The sequence below is a fragment of the Cynocephalus volans genome, chromosome 15 (assembly GCF_027409185.1).
Source record: "Cynocephalus volans isolate mCynVol1 chromosome 15, mCynVol1.pri, whole genome shotgun sequence".
In the NCBI taxonomy this organism is placed as follows: Eukaryota; Metazoa; Chordata; class Mammalia; order Dermoptera; family Cynocephalidae; genus Cynocephalus; species Cynocephalus volans.
This window is the reverse complement of record NC_084474.1, coordinates 25,602,206-25,626,275: the sequence shown is the minus strand read 5'-3', so window position 1 is coordinate 25,626,275 and position 24,070 is coordinate 25,602,206. Positions and strand designations below refer to the sequence as shown.

The window sequence follows — 24,070 nt, the reverse complement described above, 5'->3', positions numbered from 1 at the left end:
TTTAAGAATAAAAATAGTACTGATTTTGGGGTGTTGATTTTGTACCCTGCAAAACTACTGAAATTGTTAATCAGCTTTAAGACTTTTTGGTAGAGTCTTTAGATTTTTTTATATATAGGACCATGTCATCTGCCAACAGGGACAGTTTGACTTCATATTTTCCAATCTGGATGCCCTTTATTTCTTTCTCATATCTGATTGCTCTGGCTAGTATTTCCAATACTACGTTAAATAGGCATGGTCAGAGTGGACATCCTTGTCTTGTTCCTGTTCTTAAGGGAAATGCTGAAAGCTTTTTTTTTTTTTTCATCCCATTCAGGATGATATTGGTGGTAGATTTGTCACACATGGATTTTATTATGTTGTGATTCTTTTCTTTTATACCTAATTTGCTGAGAGCCTTTATCATGAAGGGATGTTGAATACTGTTAAATGCTTTTTCTCCATCTATTGAGATAATCATATAGATTATTATCAATCATCCTTGATTTTATTGATGTGGTGTATCATATTTATGGACTTGTGCATGTTGAACCATCCTTGCATCCCTATAGTGAATCCCACTTTATCATGGTGTATAATTTTTTTGATATGCTGCTGTGTTCTGATTGTTAATATTTTGTTGAGGATTTTTGCATCTATGTTCCTCAGAGATATTGGCCTATAATTTTCTTTTTTTGTTGTATCTTTGTCTAGTTTTGGTATCAGGGTGTTGCTGGCCTCATAGAATGAGTTTGGGAGAGTAGCCTCTGTTTCAATTTTTTGGAATAGTTTGAAGAGAACTGGTATTAATTCCACTTTAAAGATACAGTAGAATTCTGCAGGAAAGCCATACAGTCCTGTGCTTTTCTTTGTTGAGAGATTACTGATTACTGCTTCAGTCTTGTTGCTTGTTATTAGTCTTTTTAAATTTTCTTTGTCTTCTTGGGTCAGTCTTGGTAGTTTGTATGTGTCCAGAAATTTATTCATTTCCTCCAGTTTTTCAAATTTGTTGGCATTTAGTTATTTATAATAGTCTCTAATGATTCTTTGTATTTCTGTGGCATCAGTTGTAATGTGTCCTTTTTCATTTCTGATTTTTATATAGGAGTTCTCTGTTCTTTTTTCTTTTTTAAATGTTAACCTAGCTAATGGTTTGCCTATTTTGTTTATCTTCTCAAAAACATACTTTTTGGTTCATTGAACTTTTGTACTATTTGGGGGTTTCTATTTCATTTAGTTCTGATCCAATCTTAATTATTTCTTTCTGTCTACTAATTTGGGGTTGGATTGTTCCTGTTTTTCTAGTTCTTTGACCTGTAGCATTAGGTTTTTTATTTGAAATCTTTCTATTCTTTTGAGTTAAACATTTATTGCAATAAACTACTCTCTTAGAAAACACAACAAACATAACAATTCCTTAAACTTGTTAAGACAAGTAAACAGATATAATGTTGCAGGGGAGGACAGAGAGGGAGGGAAGAAGAGGAATGGATAAAGGTTCTCGAAAATCAACTACAATGCATATTGAGAAGTGAAATAAATAAATAAATAAATTTTAAAAATACTAAAATCTTAAAAAAAAAACCCAACTTTCCTCTTAGTACTGCTTTTGCAATATCTCACAGGCTTTGGTATGATGTCTCTCCATTTTTGTTAGTTTCAAGAAATTTTTGATTTCCTGTTTAATTTCTCCTTGGACCCATAGGTCATTCAGGAGCCTGTTGTTTCATTTCCATGTATTTGTATAGTTTCCTGAGTTTTGCTTGTAATCAATTTCTAGTTTTAATCCATTGTGGTCTAAAAAGATACTTGAAATGATTTTGATTTTTTAAAATTCGCTGAGACTTGATTTTGATCTAACATATGGTCTATACTGGAGAATGTTCCATGTGCTGATGAGAAGAATGTATATTCTGTAGTTGTGGATGAAATGTTCTGTAGATATCTTCCAGTTTCAAATGGTCTAAAGTATAGTTTAAATACTGTGTTTCTCTACTGATTTGCTGCTTACATGATCTGTCCAGTGCTGACAGAGAGCTGGTCAGGTCCCCCACTGTTACTGTATTGGGTTCTATCTCTTTCTTTAGGTTTAAAAGTGTTTGTTTTATATATCTCAGTGCCCTGGTGTTAGGTGCATATTTATTTATGATTGTTATATCTTCTTGCTGGATATATCCCTTTCTCATTGTATAGTGGCCTTGTCTCTTTTCATGGTTTTTGGTTTAAAATCTATTTTATCTGATATAAGAATAGCTGTTCCTGTTCATTTCTGGTTTCCATTTGTGTGGTATATATTTTTCCAACACTTCACTAGTAGTCTATGTTTGTCTTTACAGGTGAGGTGCATATCTAGAAGACAGCATATAGTTGAATCTATCTTTTTAATTCAGTCTGTCAGTTTGTGTCTTTTGAGTGGGGAATTTAATTCATTTACATTTAGTGCTGTTATTGAGAGGTATCGTCATACTCCTGGCATTTTATTGCTTTTTGTTTAGATGTTTTAAACATCTTTTGTTCCTTTTTCCCCCTTTTATTATTCATCTTCAATGTTTGTTGGTTTTTTGAGGCAGTAAGTTTTAGTTTCTTTTTCTTTCTCACTTGCATTTTTGTTTTTCTAGTGGGTTTTGTTCTTTATTTTGTATTCATGGCAGCAATTACTGTTTTTTAGATTCCAGATTTAGGACACCCTTGAGAATTTCTTGCAGGGCTGGTCATGTGGTGGTGAACTTCTGCACTTCTTGTTTGTATGGGAAATACACTATTTCTCACATGTTTCTGAAGGATAAACTTGTTAGGTATAGTATTCTTGGCTGGCAGGGTTTTTTTCTTTAGTATTTTGAACATATCATCCTATGTTTTTCTGGCCTTTAGAGTTTTAGCTGAAAAGTCTGCTGTTAGACTGATGGGGGCTCCGATAGGTGACTTGACACTTTTCTCTTGCTGCTTTTAGGATTCTTATTTGTCTTAGAGCTTTGCCAGTTTAATCATAATGTGTGTTGGATAGGATCTTTGTGGACTGAATCTGTTTGGGGATCTTTGAGTTTCCTGGATATGAAGGTATATGCCTTTTCCTATACCTGGGAAGTTTTCCATTATTATTTCATTGAATAAGTTTTCAATGCCTTTAACTTTCTCCTCCCATTCTGGAACACCTATGATTTGGGTGTTTGTATGCTTAAGCTTGTCTTCTAGTTCTCTTCGATTTTTAATCCCACCCCCCCATTTTTTTTTTTTTTTTTTTTTTTTTGTCCACCTAGGTTATTTCAAGAAGACTGTTTTTGAGATCAGAAATTATTTCTTCTTCTTGGTCTAACATGCTGCTTAAGGTCTTGGTTGTGTTTTGTATTTCATTCTATGAATCCTTCAGCTCCAAGCATTCCGCTACATTCTTTTTTAAAACATTAATCTCTCTGTAACTTTCCTCCTTCATATTCTGGATATTTTTTCTCCTTTCATTGTATTGTCTAACTGAGACTTCTCTTGTCTCATTGAGCTTTCTTAAGATTGTTACTTAGAATTCCTCTTCAGTCATTTCAAAGTTTTCTTGCTCTATGAGGTCTGGTACTTGAGAATTACTGTATTCCTTTGATGGTGTCATATTTTCCTTTTTCTTTATTTATCCACAAATAACCCTATAAATTAGTAATCCCTATGGTTATGAACCCCTAGGGTTATAAACAAAGAGAGAGAGAAGACAAACAGATAAATAGTGAGAGAGCCATGATAGAAAAGGGAGACTGAAATTTGATTCATTTTCACTTTCATTTCTTCCTTTAGTCATTTTTTTTTTCATTTCGCTTTTATTAAATGAATATTTAGCTTTTATTAAATGGAAAATTTATAGTTTTTTCCATTTCTGAGAAAAATGTCTTTGGAATTTTGATGGGGATTGCATTGAATTTGTATATCACTTTGGGTAGTATGGACATTTTCACTATGTTGATTCTTCCAATCCAAGAGCATGGAATATCTTTCCATCTTCTTGTATCCTCTCTAATTTCTCTCAGCAGTGGTTTGTAGTTCTCATTATAGAGATTTTTCACCTCCTTGGTTAACTCAATTCCTAAGTATTTTATTTTTTTGGTGGCTATTGTAAATGGGCAGGCTTTCTTGATTTCTCCTTCTGCATGTTCACTATTGGAGAAAAGAAATGCTACTGATTTTTGTGTGTTGATTTTGTATCCTGCTACTGTGCTGAAATCATTTATCAATTCCAACAGTTTTTTTGTAGAGGTTTTAGGCTGTTCGATATATAGGATCATGTCATCTGCAAACAGGGACAGTTTGACTTCATCTTTTCCAATCTGGATGCCCTTTATTTCCTTCTCTTCTCTGATTGCTCTGGCTAGTACTTCCAACACTATGTTGAATAGGAGTGGTGAGAGTGGGCCTCCTTGTCTAGTGCCTGTTCTTAAAGGAAAAGCTTTCAGCTTTTCCCCATTCAGGATGATATTGGCAGTGGGTTTGTCATATATGGCTTTAATTATGTTGAGATACTTTCCCTCTATACCTAACTTATAGAGGGTCTTTGTCATGAATGAGTGCTGAACTTTATCAAATGCTTTTTCAGCATCTATAGAGATAAAAACAGACACACTGACCAATGGAATAGAATAGAGAATCCAGAAATCAACCCACACACTTACTGCCATCTGATCTTTGACAAAGGCACCAAGCCTATTTACTGGGGAAGGGACTGCCTCTTCAGCAAGTGGTGCTGGGATAACTGGATATCGATATGCAGGAGAATGAAACTAGATCCATACCTCTCACCGTATACTAAAATCAACTCAAAATGGATTAAGGATTTAAATATACACCCTGAGACAATAAAACTTCTTAAAGAAAACATAGGAGAAACACTTCAGGAAATAGGACTGGGCACAGACTTCATGAATACGACCCCAAAAGCACGGGCAACCAAAGGAAAAATAAACAAATGGGATTATATCAAACTAAAAAGCTTCTGCACAGCAAAAGAAACAATTAAAAGAGTTAAAAGACAACCAACAGAGTGGGAGAAAATATTTGCAAAATATACATCTGACAAAGGATTAATATCCAGAATATATAAGGAACTCAAACAACTTTACAAGAAGAAAACAAGCAACCCAATTAAAAAATGGGCAAAAGAGCTAAGTAGGCATTTCTCTAAGGAAGATATACAAATGGCCAACAGACATATGAAAAAATGCTCAACATCACTCAGCATCCGGGAAATGCAAATCAAAACCACATTGAGATACCATCTAACCCCAGTTAGGATGGCTAAAATCCAAAAGACTATGAACGATAAATGCTGGCGAGGCTGCGGAGAAAAAGGAACTCTTATACATTGTTGGTGGGACTGCAAAATGGTGCAGCCTCTACGGAAAATGGTATGGAGGTTCCTTAAACAATTGCAAATAGATCTACCATACGACCCAGCCATCCCACTGTTGGGAATATACCCAGAGGAATGGAAATCATCAAGTCGAAGGTATACCTGTTCCCCAATGTTCATCGCAGCCCTCTTTACAATAGCCAAGAGTTGGAACCAGCCCAAATGTCCATCATCAGATGAGTGGATACGGAAAATGTGGTACATGTACACAATGGAATACTACTCAGCTATAAAAACGAATGAAATACTGCCATTTGCAACAACATGGATGGACCTTGAGAGAATTATATTAAGTGAAACAAGTCAGGCACAGAAAGAGAAATACCACATGTTCTCACTTATTGGAGGGAGCTAAAAATTAATATATAAATTCACACACACACATACACACACACACACACAAACCGGGGGTGGGGGGAAGAAGATATAACAACCACAATTATTTGAAGTTGATACGACAAGCAAACAGAAAGGACATTGTTGGGGGGGAGGGGGGGAGGGAGAAGGGAGGGAGGTTTTGGTGATGGGGAGCAATAATCAGCTACAATGTATATCAACAAAATAAAATTTTTTAAAAAAATGGAAAATTTAGCTTTTATTAAATGGATATTACTGGGTATATTGTTTAAGAGGACAAGCAAATTTTAAACTTGTATATTTAACAATATGTTGTGACCTAATTTTGCATATCAAACTGATAAAGCAGAACAATTTGATTACAATCATAATTTCTAAAGAATACCTGAAGTTTGTAATACCTCTTATAATTCCCACAAGAATGGGTATGGTTGATACGATACTTTTTTTTTGAGTACCACTATGTAAATGAAGATACAAAGTTAATTTCAGTCACTTTCACAAATGACCCAGATTCAGATTTCAGTTGGCACAAAGTGGTTTTCCAACATTTTCAAATGAAAATAAATATTTTCTACGTACTCCTTTTTCTGTGGAAATTAAAATCAAACATCCTGCTCTGTAACAAGCACAGGGAGTTGATGTATAAGAACAGCTTCCAAGGTCTCTTGTCTTCCACGAATAACTATGATTTGCCACAGGCTCTTGAGATATTTTAAATGTTTACATGTATATGGTGATAGCAGAGCACTGGAGAAACCCAGTGGCTACTAACGCAGTGGGAAGGGAAGGGCATTGAGAAAGAAGGGATACTTAGGGTAGTGGGGGACAGAATAAATATAGGGACTTCGGTCACAAATAATGAGTAGAACTTCAGGGAGATCCTAGGTCAAGGATCTTTTTTTAATTTTGTTATATGTTCTGAATAGAAATCAACTTTGCATGTGTTTCAAAAGATTTAATTTGCTTTTAATGTATTTCATTAAATGTAGGTTTGGTGCTGCTTTGAATATGATATAATGCTGCAACTGGCCATGAGAAAGGCATGAGAACCGCTCCATGCAGCTGACATTCTACAAAGAATATTATACTCAAAAAGGTCTAAATCAATTGCATGTGTTTGAGAATATGTGACCCAGTGGATACACATAAATAAAGTTCAGTGTTAATGCAGGGAAAAAGTGAAATTCACTAGGATTTAGCCAGCAATATCAGAAAGAAGTTGAGCTTCGATTACTATCTTTTCCTCATTTTCTTAACAACATAGACTTGCAAAAACTGAATAACATTTGAATAAAAAAACTTCCTTACATGATTTGGAGTCCAGTGATGATGGAGAAACATTAGATACAGCCAGGTCACTTTTTGATTTTTTAGGCTTCTTTGCATTTAATTGCCAAGGTTTATCATAGCTTCTAAAATCCCTTCTTGTTCCTTTAAGTTCTGTAAAAACAAAATATATATAAAAACCCGACAATAAGTGATTTCAAGATTGATCCTAGCCAAATCAATTAAGTCATTAAATATACTTGGCAAAAGCTACAGGTCACCTCATATCAAAAATAATACAAATATCCAAAGTATTTCTCATTTATTTTCATCTGTAAATTAGAGCTTTTAACCTTACATGATGAATCAGTTTGTATATGAATATGATTAAAATTATGTCACATAAAACTGTGAAATTATTTGAAGGGCTTTTTAATGCATGGATTCCCATCACTTAAAATAACATTCTATATATGATTTTTACAGAATAAAACATTGTATTCTGCTGTAAATAAAAACAAAAATTTAAGTAAATTTCACTCACCTGATGCTACTTTATCCATTATGACATGTAAAATCACTGACATTCACCTAAATCCATTTCTCCTCTAGGCAAGAAAGATTAATTCAATTCAACCAACTTTATCATAGTTCCCCTTCAAAGGTGTTCAGTGTCATACCAATTCCCAAATTAAATGATCTTTCCAAGAGTTCACCCTTCTTGACATATTTGTCAAGCATTTCATATTTTTACACACACCAATCTTTGTGGAGTTTTACCTTCTCTTACTTCAAGGCATCACATTCTCCTCATCCCCATATCACTCATTCCTTCTGACTACTCCTTCTCTGTCTCACTCATTCTTTGGTCATCTTCCGTCCCTCTCATCTATGTAGTATTCCTTAGCATTTAATTCTGCCTTCTGATCTTAATTTACAAGTTTTCAAACCATCCTAGCTTTATGGATGACTCATAAGTCTTCTTCTGGCCACCCACTTATAAATTACCATAGACTTCATGAAACATTACACAGATTACTCAAACATTCATATTAAGTTTGAACTTAACTAGCTGTTACCCAACTTGTCCACCTCCAACATTCCATTAAATACCAGAAGATGCATAAAAATTCCAAAGCACTACAAACATAAATATTGGTTAGTGGTCTGCCATATCTCATGAAGAATTTCCACAGATAATATTAAGACAGAAAACAGGCTAGTCAGAAAGAGATTGGAAGATTACTAGTTCTCTATAATGCTTGCCCCTACCTCAAAGTCATCTCCTTTTGTTGTTTCACAATCTATCAAAATTTGTCTTTCCACATCAACCCTGGGACTACAATGATTCCTAATGCAACATGGCTAATGGAAGAAAGAATCTTAATCTTTATAACATCTCATGCTACAAAGGACATGAAAGGTAAAAGAAGCCAGGGAGGAATAAGACATTGGATTTTGCGGATTTCTTTATTCTGTACTTCGGACAAGGGAAAAAATCCATATTAAATCAAATAATCTAGCAATGATATTATTCTTATCTTCTTGGTTGAAAAGAGATGAGACAGGAAGTCACCTGCCAGTTTAGCAGAGACCTACAGGATTCAGCTGATATTGGAAATGTTAACGGCAGTCATGATTTCAGCTCTCTAAAATTTTGAAAAGAATCCAAATAGTTTCAAGATATATGGTGAAGGGACAAAGAAGAGTCCATCTGCACTATTTATTGATAAGCCTGGAACCAGATAGAACCCTCCTCATTAAAATTTAAATAAACAGAAGAAAATATTATTTTAAGAAAAATTTAAAATAAAAAACAAGAATTCGAAATACAGAGGAAATCATAGTTTTAAAAAATATAATGAAAACCACTAAATGTTGACATATGACTCTTCAGTCTTCTTAACAACAACAAAAACCTCTATAAATCAAAAAATAATTAGAGAGGAGATAGACTAAGCAACCTATGATTAAAAATATAACTGCGTATGTAAATAATAAAAAAAAAAGATAAGGAAGTACTCACAGAAAACTAAAATGCAATACCAACATTTAAATTTGTGTTCACAGCCAGAAATAGAAAACTGATACTGGAACATACTTCACTTGATAAACCTCCCTAGAAGACAGGCCATAAACTGAGAAAGGCAAATACAAGGCCAAGAGAAAGGAAAGACATGGAGAACAGCAAAGGACACTTAATTCACACATTACGGATTTCCCTGAGAAATCATAGTTGATATCCTAGTAAAATGTTTGAAAATCAAAACTAAAGAAAAAATCCATAAGTGTTCAAGAAAACGGTTCCTTTTTATTCCTTAAAAAGAATAAAAAGAAGGCTGTTTTCAGGTTTCTCCTCCACAATATTAAATGACGGGCTTTTGAGGAGAAAATGTTGTATCCCAGCTTGCTGGATACATTTAAAGCAACAAGAGGATATCTTCAGATGTTTTCAAAAAGTATTATATCCATGTACTCTGAATATTAAGACATTTTCTAGCTAATTAGAAGATACACCCAAATAGATAACTCAAAATTGCAGTCAAGATTTAAACTGAATTATGTACCATCACCCAAACTATAACCTCTTTGGTTATAATTTATATTCACATCCAGTAATTAGTCTATGCTTTCCTTCTCCTTCCTGCCATACCTTTCCCTCTACAATCTTTCCTCTTCTTTTTCTGGGCCATAATTCCACATAAACAAACACCCCTCCATCCTCAAATCCCCCGTTTTATGTCTTTACACACACCCTATTCTTTCCACAGAGTGCTCCCTTCTCTGCAGCTTCCAGGAATGCTGGGTGTTCTCACCCCATGTCTCTCCCACCACAGCCTTAGAAGCAGGGCTGGGATCTCCAGGTGCAGTGATGCCTCTATGATAGGAAGCCTCGATGGGAAAGTGAAAAGTGAAAGTGCCTCATCTCTTATGGGAAATGCCACCTAGCTTCATCGTCACCATCTTTCTGCCTCTGATTACTCCTGCAGCCTGCCTAAAGACACTGGCGCAGTCTCCCTTGTCCTTTCAACAACCTGGAGGAAACTCTGGTGGCCTCTTTATCCTTAGACACACCATTAAGTCTCATGCTTCCTGGCCCCTCTCAACTCTGAAGAGCTTCACTTCCCTGATATTTCAGATACTCCCAAACCAAGGCCACCCACAGGATCTTCTCATCAGCTGGAATCACCTCCCTCAAACATCTTTATCTCAAATATCACAACCTCTCAACACAGCTTGCATCCTTCTGTATCTCTCATATTTTCACTGCATTGGCCTCCTGAAGATTCCTAGCTCTCTGAGTGGTGTTCCGTGTCAGGTCGTCCTGCACTTGCTCACTGTCTCTTGTACCAGACCTTGTGCTTGACCAGCTGCACAGTTTGTCCATGAATGTCCTCAACCACCATTCTCAATCAGTCCCTCCAATGGTTTTCCCTGCTCCCCATCCAGTACTTCTGAGCACTGCTGGAGAAAAACAACATTCTTGCTGGTGGTTTTCATGATTAATTAATACTAATTAATTCACATCTTCAGTTAGGTTCTAGAACTACTTTTCTTTTGCCAACTCTTTTTTTCCCTCCCCTTGGTGACTTTTCATAATTGGTGTAACTCACTTTAATACAATCCCCAATTCTCTTGTTCGCCACAAACAACCTCACCTCCTAATAAACAGATAAAATTTAGGGCATTCGGTATAATCTGACACTTGCCTTTTCCCACTCTGTCCCATACTCTGTCTATTAATGGGACCACATTTTCCTCTATTTTTCACTCCCATGGTTTTCCTGATTATTTGTATGATACTGACTGCTGCACCTGGGACTCCCACCTTGCCATACCCACAGAATTTAAACTCACATCCAACTGCCTGCTGGAATTATCCAAGATGCCCCACAAGAAACTCAAATTCATTAACAAGAACTAAACTTACATTTTTCTTCATAAGTTTAGTCCCATGTTTCCATCTTGCTTTATTAAATAAGCGTTTATGCCATTACCTAATCAATAAACTGGGAGTTATAATCTCCCCTCCCTTAACCCTCTCCAAGCAATCAATGAGCCATGAAGTGCTCGAGCTAGTCAGAATTCTAAGATGACCCCATGGCCTCTGTCCCCTAGTGTTAGGCCCTATATTATCCCCTCCCTTTGAGTGCAGACAGGGCCTTTGACTTGCTTCAAATCAATATAATATGACAAAGGAGATGAGATGTCAATGTCATGACTACATTTTATTGTATAAGACTCCATTTTAGCAGAATGAAAGAAATTCCTTTGTGGGTTCTAAAGAACTAAGCTGCCATGATGGGAGAGAGCCATGTGGCAAGGAACTCTGGGTTGCATCAAGAGCTGAGAGTAGCCCCTGGCTGAAAGCCAGCAAGACAATGGGGACCTCAGTCATACAGCTGCAAGAAATAAATTCTTCCAACCACCCAAATGAGCCTGGAAGTGAATTCTGCCTTAGTCCAACCTCCAGATGAGAGCATAACCCAGCCAACACATTGATTTGCAGCTTTGTGAGGTAGAACAGAGGACCCAGCTAAGCCATGCACAGACTTCTGACACAGGAAACTGTAAGATATTAAATGCGTGCTGATTACAGCGCAGTCTAATATATTATCATGTATCCAGATACTATGATTTATAAAATATGGGCCATATGAGTTTCACTGGGTTCACAGATCCTCATCTGACCTGCCTTCATGTGGTAGGTACCATGTTAGCACTTACAAGCTGAAGTTTGTGCCTATATATGCTCTCTACTTAGAACCTAATCCCGAGAAAGTGAGGCCAAGAAAAAACAAGAGATCCCTCTTTCGTATGCCAAAAGCTCATCTTCTATTCTCCTGCATGTTGCAGATAACTTCTGTATAGACATATGACACCAGAAATGTGCACATTCTTCAGGAATTCTTGATTCTCTATCACTTTAGAAGCCTTGAGATATGGTCTTAAGAAGGCACCAATATGAAAATAGAGCCAAAGAAGACCAAAATCCTTTCATGGGATCCCACAGAGCATGAAGAGGAGGAGAGCAGTGATGGTGTCATCCCCGGAAAAGTATTTGGAGTTGAGTCAGTGAGATTCCCATGAGAATCAGGCAAGAAGTTAGCTGCCCAAGCAATAGGCACAAGCAGATTTGGGCATGAAAGTAAATGCCAAAGCAATAGACTAGTTTGTAAAAAAAAAATTAAAAAAAAAAAAGTTGGACACAAGTTTTACAATCAAAGATCAAAGTCTACCCAACTATCTCACCAGTATTTATGGGGAGATGAGGCTATTGAAGACTTAAAAGCCTGGTTCTCCAAGTCCGGGTAAATGAATCTCCCTAAAGTTAAACTTACTATGCAGGACAAAATTGGAGCTGAGAGAAATAGAAAATAATTATTAATTTGGGCAATGAGAAAAGTAATTCTGTAGAAATCTACTGTTTACCTCTCTTTACAGATGAGCTATACACATTTAATTCAAATTCTGCGTAAAAAGAAAATAAATAAGTTTAGGGTAATTAGTTTAAATTCATACAGAATGAATTTTTATGCAAATTGGAATCTTATTTCTATTAAAATGGAATATACCAGATCTCATATTTTGAAGCATAATACATAATCAAATTCAAGAATATTTTATGACAAAGTTTAGCATCTGGGTAAAGTCACAGATGAACACATGAAACGTCAAGATAACTATTCATCTAGATTTATTTTATTATAATTTTTAGATTAAATGTATCCAAAATCAACTGCAAAATATATTTTTTCATTTACCTATTGTTTCACTTTCTGCCCACAGAGCTGCAGATCCAGACAATGTTCTTTGCAGTTGTCCCTTGTTTCCTTGTTTAGACTGGAGATGGTCAATGAGAAATGGGATTGGCTGGTCGGGTGTCTCAGTTATTAACTTGGTCATCAATTCCTGAAGGCAGAATAGAGCACATATTTACATTTGATAATAACAGTAACAATAACAGGAAACATTAACTTAGCATTTACTACTGCCAAGCACTGCTCTAAGCGCTTTACGTACAGCAACTAATTTAACCCTCGTAACAATCTTTTCAGGCAGGTACAAGTTATTGTCCTCATTTTGAGGAAACTGATGAGCAAAGAAATAAATTGTGTTACACTGCTAATACCTGGAAAAACCAAGAGGTATTTATTTTTATTATTATATGTAAGCCAAAAACATATTAGAATTTTTTTTTATTTATTGAATCATAATTGATTGTATGTATCTGTGGGGCACAGCATTGAATATCAATACCTGTCTGCAATATGTGATGCTCAAATCAGGATAATTAGTATCTTCAACATTACACAATGCAATCATTTTTTGTGGCCCTTTACAAATTTCTCACTAAAATTCTTTTTTAAAATTATAATCTAGGAATTTTAAATTTCATGTTACTGTTTTGAGAAATGTCATTATCAACTAAACTTCTGCTAAACTTCATAAGATACCTTATATACACCAATGTCATTCTTCCTTATTAATCACATATAAATATCCCAAAGTGAAAAAAATTTTGTTGGAATGAAAGAAATAGGTAACAAGTCACAGACTCAAAGAAACCAAAAAGTGTCTTAAAACTAGTCTCCAAACAATGCCTGATGAGCTTCATTCATTCTTTCTTTATTTATTTATTTATTAATGAATTAAGTGATGGTGAGTTCTATACCCGCAAAATAGCCTGTTCCATTTTGAACAATTCTAATGATACCTTAAATTGGGCAGAAATATGCCTAAGGATAATATCTACACTTTGCTTTTTCCAGTCAGGAACAGCATAGAGCAATTTCTAATTTGTGGTCAATTAGAATCCTCAGATTGTTTGAATGTGAACAGCTGTCAAGCCACGTGGGTATCGTTTTGTGCTGTGCAATTGGGTTTGTGAACTTACATGCACCATTTGACATTCACATCAGTCACATTTCATCTTGCTGGTTCTAGCCTAGAATTCTAGTCTGTCGCTTGTCATTTTAAACTCAGATTCTGTGAGAGGTGGTGGTTCTGATTAGGACAGATGTTAGGAGTGCTAACGGAAAGGTTACTGGAAATTCCCCAGCCCATCTTTTTTGTTGATGGTGGCCTATTTCCTCTGCATTGAATGCTCTTCTTTCAGGCGTTCAGATGGCTGGCCCGTCATCATTCAGTTTCTAATGTCCTTCTCAGAGAGGCTTACCCTAACCAATCTTTGTAAGTCTTTATCACTTTTTAATTTTGTTTTAGCACTCTCCAGAATCATTTTAATATTTGCTCACCTGTTTGCTCTCTGTCTCCCCTCCTTCCCTTGCTGCAGCACTAGGAGCAAGGACTTGCTGAGTTTGACCTCTAATTTCCTCTCAAGGACTTAGAATTCTACCTAGCTATAGCTGGTATTAAATAAATATCTGTTGAATGAATGACTGAATGAATGCTTGGTTTACTGACCACAAGTAGATATTAGTAATCAAGGTACCTTATTGTACATATAAACAATTAAAGCATTGATAGGTTTTTTTAGCCCAGCAAAATATAATCTTCTGACCTCCTATACAGGAAACTGCTGTCGTGATTATCTCAGGGATATCTATTCACATTTCTAAGTCTAGGACAACATGGATTTATCTAACTAGAGGCTAAATGGATTTTGCAGATGACAAGATCCCAAGTATATTTTAGAGACATGTATAAAATAATTCGGGGTAGCTCAAAAACGTGCAGATTCAATAGAGTTGGAAATTAGAAGAGCAAAGTATCTGTATAATAAATACACTTTAATGCAAAAATATTTATCAGACAAATATAATACTTTTTATATTCTGAAAAACAGGTGAGCAAACAAGCAGTTGGCATAATCCTTATTCATTTGTGCTATTTAAAATCTCAATCATTATAGTTATAACTAAAGAGACCATTCCTTTACCATTGTAAAGGTAATTGTAAAGCATTGTAACGTTCAATTAAACCCCAACTATACATCAGTGGAATGCAATTTAAAACATTTTGGACTTTACTTCTACAGAAGAGATGTATTTTACTTGAACTCATTGTATATTACAAAGAAAATGGAAAGAAAAATAAATAGAAAGGCCACCTACATTACTCTTGTCACAGAAGGTCTGGACACTCAGATAAAGCAAAACTAGGTCGGATAACAGGGCTTTAAAGTCATAGCAATTTCTATCCTGAACCTCTGAAAATCTCATGTGGTAGTGGGGTTTTTTCGGTTTTTTGTTTTTTGCTTTTATCTTTTAAATTAGATAGAAAGTTTCTGGGTGTATTTTTCTCTTTTAAAATAAACTAAAGTGTTGATATTTTCTCCTTAGAAGATAGATTACATAGTTATAATAAGCCAAATAATCCCTGTTAAATTTTTTAAATATCAGTCTGGTAATTAGTTTTGGACACACTTATACCCCATTAATGAATATATGAGGTTAAAGACAGAACAAATTTGGTCATAAGCAAAATGAAAATAGTTAATGTTTGCAATAGGGTATGTTGGGTATCATGGTTGGGCAAGAGTCTAGTTTTAGATGGTTGTATTTACAAGAGGAATTATTCTGCCTCTCATTTAATCCATATATCCACCGACTTGAATGATTTTGAGGACTTGGACTTTACAGAAATCCCCTTCCCAGACATGAACATTTAAATCCTTAGATCTGCAAAGACACTCCTGTGAAAAGATTCATTTCTTCCCATCACTAGGATTGAGAGACACAGAGACAGAGCTAAGGAGCTGATAGAGTTGAGGAAGTGAGAACAGAGCTGTGCAGCTAGAATGTCAGGTTGGAGCTAGAAATCGACTGACTAGAAAATTTCACAGACATCATTCACCGTAAGGAAAAAAGTATTCTGCAGCATCAAGCAAGTCTCAGGTACAGAGGTTGAACATCATCAGGGAACGGCACGTCCAGGTGAGGAGAGAAGGCTCATCTGAAATTCTTACCATCAGCGAAAGGGTTGTGACATGAAATTCCCTGGAAGACTTTGGCCGTGGATGTAAATTAAAAGAACAATGGAAGTAGTAATAGCATTGCTGCCTTGGAACAAAGCATTTGTGGACATTTTAGACTAAGGACTCAGGGATTGACCAAACGCAGGTATTCATTTCAATGTGATCCTGTTTGCATTCACAGATTCGTTAAACCTGGGGCGTTCAAGTTGCAAACAAAATAAATTAGCAGCTGTCACCAACAAAAGAGTTAATTCATATGTACTAATATTAATAGTATTACTAATGTAAACAAAATGCAATGGAAGATATAGGAAACAGTTGAGACTACACAGCCAGGCTTTAAAACTAAGTGGACATTTTTTTGAATCACTCCTCTTCTATTTACTAGCTGTGTGACTTTAGGCAAGGCACTTAATCACTTTAACATCACATACTCCATCTACTAAATGTTAGTAATAATAGTGGCTACATCATAGGGTTGCCATGGAGATGAAATAACATAATGATTGCAAAGCAGTCATGAAATGCTTGAGATATATGCATGTACCCTACTAAGATGGAATGTCTAACACTTGCTTCTAAGGCTGAAAACCATTTCTCAGAATCCGTTACATATGATCTAGGTTACAGTTTCCCTTGAGAGAAATCTGTAGGAGATTTGGAAAGCAAGGAGAAGCAGAAGAAAATTATTCTCCGAACTTGACTGCAGGCAGACATGAGGGCAAATGAGAAACTGACAGCAGTTTCTCAGCAAATTTATGGAAGCCTTAGCTGCAGACTGGGATAGCTATGAGAGCTTTACAAAGGGACTAAAGAAATGCAGCAACTTCCAGGCAAACGTTTGAGAACCACCTGCTTCCATGCTTCAGGCTGAGATCTTCAGGGTCAGCTACTCTGACCTTTGGTGACAGCCCCTCAAACTCTACAGCATTTCGCTGGCCTCTGTGCCCCAACCTTCTAACACTCCATCATGTAAACTCATTTTTTATTAAACCTTATTATGATCCAGATACATAGCATGGCTTTTGTTTTCCTGACTGAACACTTAATGATATACCCCCCAAAATTGTTAGCTAATATTTGAATGCTTACTATTATTTTTACATATTTATATTATATGTTTTATATATGTATAACATTTTTAAAATTTTTATCAATTATGCATATTCATGGGGTACAAAGCTGTCACAACTTGTGCCCAAGATGTGATGGCCAGATCAATACTATCAGCATGCCCATTACCACAAATTGCGATTATTCCCCATTTCCCCCACCCATTTAATCCCCGGCCTCCATAATCCTTCCCACCTCCCCACTCCACTCCATAACCCTAGGTATGTTCTCTCCCTCTGCAAGTCCAACACACCACTGTGGTCTTACTTTCCTTCTTCTCTCTCAGCCTCCACTTATGGTAAGGACACATGGTATTTTTCTCTCTGTCCCTGGCTTATTTCACTCAACATAATTTTCTACGAGTTCATCCATGTTGCTGTGAATGGAAGAATTTCATTCTTTTTTATGGCACAGTAGTATTCCATGGTGTATATATACCACATTTTCCATATCCAATCTTCCACTGATGGACATTTAGGTTGGTTCTATATCTTGGCTATTGTAAACAGAGCTGCAATGAACATGGGAGTGCAGGTATCCCTTCGACATGATGATTTCCATTCCTCTGGGTATATACCTAAGAGTGGGATTGCTGGATCATATGGTAGATCTATCTGAAGTTGTTTGAGAAACTTCCATTCTGTTTTCCATAGTGGCTGTATAATTTACAGTCCCACCAACATTATAGGAGCATTCCCTTCTCTCCACATCCTCACCAGCATTTACTATTCTACATCTTTTTGATTATAGCCAGTCTACCTGGGGTGAGGTGATATCTCAATGTGGTTTTAATTTGCATTTCCCTGATGACTAGTGATGTTGAGCACTTTTTCATGAACCTGTTGGCCACTTGTATGTCTTCTTTTGAAAAATGTCTATTCAGCTCCTTTGCCCATTTTTTAATTGGGTTATTTGTTTTTTGTTTTTTTTTTTACTGTGTACTTGCTTGAATTCCTTGTATATTATGGATATTAATCCCTTGTCATATGTATAGTTTGCAAATATTTTCTCCCACTTTATAGGTTGTCATTTCACTCTGTTGATTGTTTCCTTTGCCGTGCAGAAGCTTTTTAGTTTGATATAATCCCATTTGTTTATTTCTTCTTTTGTTACTTGTGCTTTTGGGCTCTTGTTCATAAAGTCTGTGCCCAGTCCTAGTTCTTGAAGTGTTTCCCCTGTATTTTCTCTTAGTAGTTTTACAGTTTCAGGTCTTATAATTCTTTAATCCATTTTGAGTTGATTTTGGTATATTGTGAGAGGTGCATGTCTAGTTTCATTCTTCTGCATATGGATATCCACTTTCCCAGTACCACTTACTGAAGTGGGAGTCTTTTCCCCAATGTATGCTTTTATTATCTTTGTCAAATATCAATTGGCTATAAGTCTGTGGATTGATTTTGGGGTCCTCTATTGTGTTCCACTAGTCTGGGTGCCTATTTTTATGCCAGTCCCATGTTGTTTTGGTTACTATAGCTTTGTAGTATAACTTAAAGTCAGGTAGTGTTATGCCTCTGACTTTATTTTGGTTTTGTTTGCTCAGAATTGCTTTGGCTATTCAGGGTCTTTGTTGTTATGTGTAAATGTTAGGATTGTTTTTTTATTTCTGTGAAGAATGTCATTGGTATTTTGATGGGGATTGCATTGAATCTGTAGACTGCTTGGGTAGTACAGACATTTTCACAATGTTAATTCTTCCAATCCAAGAGCATGTAATGTCTTTCCACCTTTTTGTGTCTTCTTTAATTCCTTTCAGTAGTGGTTTGTAGTTCTCATTGTAGAGATCTTTCACCTCCTTTGTTAAATTGATTCCTAGGGATTTTATTTTTTTGGTAACTATTATAAATGGGCTTATTTCTTGATTTCTCTTTCTGTTCACTCATTTTTGAAGAATACAAACACAAGTGATTTGGGGGCATTGATTTTGTATCCTTCAACATTACTGAAATTATTAACCAGCTCTAAGAGTTTTTTGATAGAGTCTTTAGGTTTTTCTATACGTAAGATCATGTCACCTGCAAATAGGGACATTTTGACTTTGTCTTTTCCAGTCAGGATGCCCTTTACTTCTTTCCCTTGCCTGATTGCTCTAACTAGTACTTACAGTACTTACTTAAATACGAGTGGTGTGAGTGGGTGTCTTTGTCCTGTTCCTGTTCTTAAGGGAAAAGCTTTCAGTTTTTCTTCATTCAGAATGATATTGGTAGTGGGCTTGTCACAGATGGCTTTTACTGTGTTGAGATACTTTCATTCTATACTTAATTTGTTGAGATCCTTTACCATGCAGGGATGTTGAATTTTCTCAAACGCAGAACAGGCCAGCCACTCACCAGACCCGCATGCCACCTGCATAGAAGGCAGGACCCTGCACCACACCTCTGCCAATGGGGAAGATACCCAGGCAAACAAGAGAATAGGCTGGCCACCTGCCCAGGCCTGCCCCTCCAATGCTGAAGGCAGGACCCTGCACACCATGCCACTGCAATGAGGCTTCACATAGCCTCAGCAGAAGCTGACCACAACAGCCACCACCACAGCTAATACTGTTGCAAGAAGGGCTTGCTGCCTTAGTAACATCTATGACCACTATGCAGGTAGCCCACTACATATCTGACTTCATTGACACAAGATGAGTCACTGAACAAGCCTAGGAAAAGAGGAAGAAGTCCATTCAAAGTCCACTCCAGAGTAATAGAAGAAGGAATTGATATACTAGGTGACCAAAAACCAATGTAGAGATACTAGAAATGTAAAAATCAGAAAATATGACATCACCAAAGGAATTCAGTAACTGTCAAGGATCACCCTATAGAAGAGGAAACCTCTGAAATAACTGAAAGGATTTCTAAGTAACTATCTTAAGGAAACTCAAAGAGATAAAAGAGGGTTCTATAAGTCAACACAATGAAACAAGAAAAAATATCCAGGATATGAAGGATGAAATTTATGACAAGATTAATACTTTTAAAAAGAATATAGCAGAACTCCTGGAACTGAAAGATGCATTTGATGAAATAAAAAAATACAAATGAGAGCTTAAGCAGCAGATTAGAACAAGCTGAAGAAAGAAAATCTGAACATGAAGATGGTCTTTATGAAATAACTCACACAGACAATAAAAAGGAAAAAAGAATTTTAAAAAATGAAGAATCTCTAAGAGAGCTAGCAGACAAACTTAAGCACACAAACACCCAAATCATGGTTGTTACTGAAAGGGAGGAGGAAAGTAAAGATATTGAAAATCTATTCAATGAATAACAACAGAAAATTTCCAGGTATAGAGAAAGACACAGACCTTCAGATCCTGGAAACTCAAAGATCCCAAATAGTTACAACCCAAAAAGATCCTCTCCGACACATATTATAGTCAAACTGGCAAAGCTCAAAGACAAAAAGAGAATCTTAAAAGCAGCAAGAGATAAATGTCAAGTCACTTACAAGGGAGCCACCATCAGATTAACAGCAGACTTATCAACTGAAACTATACACACCAAAGAAAAAGGGATGACATATTCAAAATACTAAAAGAAAAAACTTCCAGCCAAGAATACTATACTCAGCAAGACCAAGCTTCAGACATGAAGGAGAAATCGTGTATTTCCCAGACAAACAAAACTCTGGGAGTTCACCACCACATGACCAATGCTGAGAGAAATTCTCAAGGGAGTCCTGCAACAGGAAACTGAAAAATGATAATCACTACCATGAATACACAAGTAAGAACAAAACCCACCAATAATGCACAAATGTAAATGAGAAAGGCAAAAGAAACTAAATCTCACCACCTAAAAAAATAAAAAACCCACAAACATTGAAGATCAATAATAAAAGGAAAGAAAAGAAACAAATGATACTCAAAACACCTAAACAAAAAGCCATAAAATGCCAGAAATAAGACAATACCTCTCAACAACACTTAATGTAAATGGATTAAACTCCCCATTCAAAAGACACAGACTGATGGGTTGGATCAAAAAGCAAGACCCAACTACATGCTGCCTTCAAGAGACTCATCTCACCATCAAAGATGCATACAGACTAGTAGTGAATGGATGGAAAAAGACATACCACACAAATGGAAACCAAAAACAAGCAGGAGTAGCTATTCTCCTAGTGGATAAAATAGACTTTAAACCCAAAACCATAAAAAGAGACAACGAAGGCCACTATATAAAGATAAAGGGATCAATCAGGCAAGAAGACATACTATTCATAAATATATATGCACCTAACACTGGAGCACCCAGATATATAAAGCAAACACTATTAGACCTAAAGAGAGAGAGAGACCCCAATACGATAATAGTGGGGGACACGAACATTCCCCTCTCATCATTGTACAGATCATCCAGGCAACAAAACAACAGAGAAACACAGGATTTAAACTACACTTTAGAGTAATTGGACCTTGCAGATATCTACAGAACATTTCACCTAACAACTACAGAATATATATTCTTCTCATCAGTACATGGAACTTTCTCCAAGACAGACCACATGTTAGGTCACAAATTAAGTCTCAATAACTTTAAAAGAATTGAAATCATCTCAACTATCTTTTCAGACCACAATGGATTAAAACCAGAAATTAATAATAAGCAAAACTCAGGACTCTATGCAAATACTTGGAAATTAAACAACAGGCTTGTGAGTGACCTATGGGTCCAACAAGAAATTAAACAGAAAATCAAAAAATTTCTAGAAAACAACAAAAAGAAAGGCACATTATATTAAAACCTGTGGGATACTGCAAAAGCAACACTAAGAGGGAAGTTTATAGTAATAAATACTTACATTAAAAAAAAGAAAGATTTCAAGTAAACAATCTAACTCTACACCTAAAAGAATTAGAAACACAACAATCCAATCCCAAAATTAGTAGACAGAAAGAATTAAGATTAGAATAGAACTAAATAATATAGAGACCCAGAAAACATTACAAAGATCAATGAACCAAAAAGTTAGTTTTTTGAGATGATAAATAAAATAGACTAACCATTAGCTAGGTTAGCAAAAAAAAAAAAAAAGAAGAAGAAGAAGAAGAAGAGAGAAGACCCAAATAACAAAAATCAGGAATGAAAAAGAAGACATTACAACTGATCCTACAGAAATACAAAAAATCATTAGAGACTTTTATAAACAACTATATGCCAACAAATTTGAAAACATGGAGGAAATGAATAAATTTCTGGACACATAAAAACTACCAAGATTGAACCAAGAAGACAGAAAACATGAACAGAATAATAACAAGCAATGAGTTTGAAGCAGTACTCAGCAATCTCCCAACTAAGAAAAGCCCAAGACCAGATGGCTTTACTGCTGAATTCTACCAAACCTTTAAAGAGGAATTAATACCAATTCTCTTCAAACTATTCCAAAATATTGAAACACAGGTTATTTTCCCAAACTCATTTTATGACGCCAGCATCACCTTGATACCAAAACCAGACATAGCTACAACCAAAAAAGAAAACTACACACCAATATTTCTGATGAACATAGAAGCAAAAATCCTCAAAAAATACTAGTAATCAGAATACAGCAACACATCAAAAAAATTATACACATGATTAAGTGGGAATACTCCCAGAAATGCAAGGTTGGTTCTACATACACAAGTCAATAAATGCGATACACATCAACAAAATCAAGGACAAACAAACCATATGATTATCTCAATATATATATATATGTATATCATACACTTGTATTTATGCATATATTACTGCTACCATTATTAGAATTTTATCAATATAAATTTGTGATGTTATATATAAAATACATATTTTTATTGGCTTTCTTTTTTCTGATTATAAAAGGAATAAATGTTCTCTCAATAGAGTTTATTATCAAGTATAAGAGAAAATGAAGAGCAAACTAAGCCCATACCTAGAAAAGGAAGTAAATAGTAAAAATTAGAACACAGATAAGAGAAAAATTATAGAAAAAAAAGAAAAAGAAAAAATCAATGAAATCAATAGTTTGTCCTTTGATTAGATCCACAAAATTGACAAACCATTATCTAGATGGACTAAGAAAAGAGACAGGAAACTCAAATAACTAAAATCAGAAATGAAAGAGGGGTCATTACTACCAAATTTACAGAAATCAGAAGGGTCATAAGAAAATACTATGAATAATTGTTGGCCAACAAATTAGATCATCTATATGAAATGAATAAATTCTTAGGAACACACTACCTACCAAAACTAAATTATGAAAAAAACTAAAATTTTTAACAGAACTATAGCAGGTAAGATGAGTGATTATCATTTTTCAGTTTTCTGATACAGGATTCCCTTGAGAATTTCTCGTAGCATTGGTCATGTGGAGGTGAACTCTTGCAAGTTTTGTTTGTTTGGAAAATACACTATTTCTCCCTCATTTCTGAAGAATAACCTTACTGGATATAGTGTTCTTGACTGGCAGTATTTCTCTTTTAGTATTTTGAATGTATCATTCCATTTTCTTCTGACCTGTAGAGTTTCAGTTGATAAGTCTGTTGTTAGTCTGATAGAGGCTCCTTTATAGGCTACTTGATGCTTTTCCTCTTGCTTCTTTTAAGATTCTCTCTTTGTCTTTGAGCTTTGCCAGTTTGACTATAATGTGTTTCAGAGAGGATCTTTTCGGGTTGAATCTGTTTGGGGATCTTTGAGCCTCCTGGATTTGAAGGTCCATATCTTTCCCTATACTTGAGAAGTTTTCTATTATTATTTCATTGAATAGGTTTTTCATGACTCTTCCTTTATCCTCTCCTTCTGGAACATCCATGATTCAAATGTTTGTGTGCTTAAGGGTCTGTTAGCTCTCTTAGACTTTTTTCATTTTTAAAATTGATTCTTTTTTCCCTTTTTTGTCCACTGTGTTATGTTGAAAAGACTATCTTCAAAATCATATATTATTTCTGCTGCTGCTTAATTAAGCCTGCTGCTTAAGTTACCAGTTTTGTTTCTTATTTCATTGAGTGAATCTTTCAGTTCCCTGAGCTCTGCTACATTCTTTTTTAAGATATTAATCTCTTTGCA

General features: G+C 35.5%; 1 protein-coding gene across 1 annotated transcript in view; it reads right to left on the bottom strand.

Annotated features, from left to right (window-relative positions):
* C15H8orf34 (chromosome 15 C8orf34 homolog) overlaps positions 1-24,070 on the bottom strand; it is a 187,374-nt gene that overhangs the window by 86,912 nt on the left and 76,392 nt on the right. Inside the window, 2 exon segments of the mRNA XM_063079889.1 lie at positions 7,034-7,165; positions 12,757-12,904. Of these exon segments, the coding sequence (XP_062935959.1) occupies positions 7,034-7,165; positions 12,757-12,904 (280 nt within the window).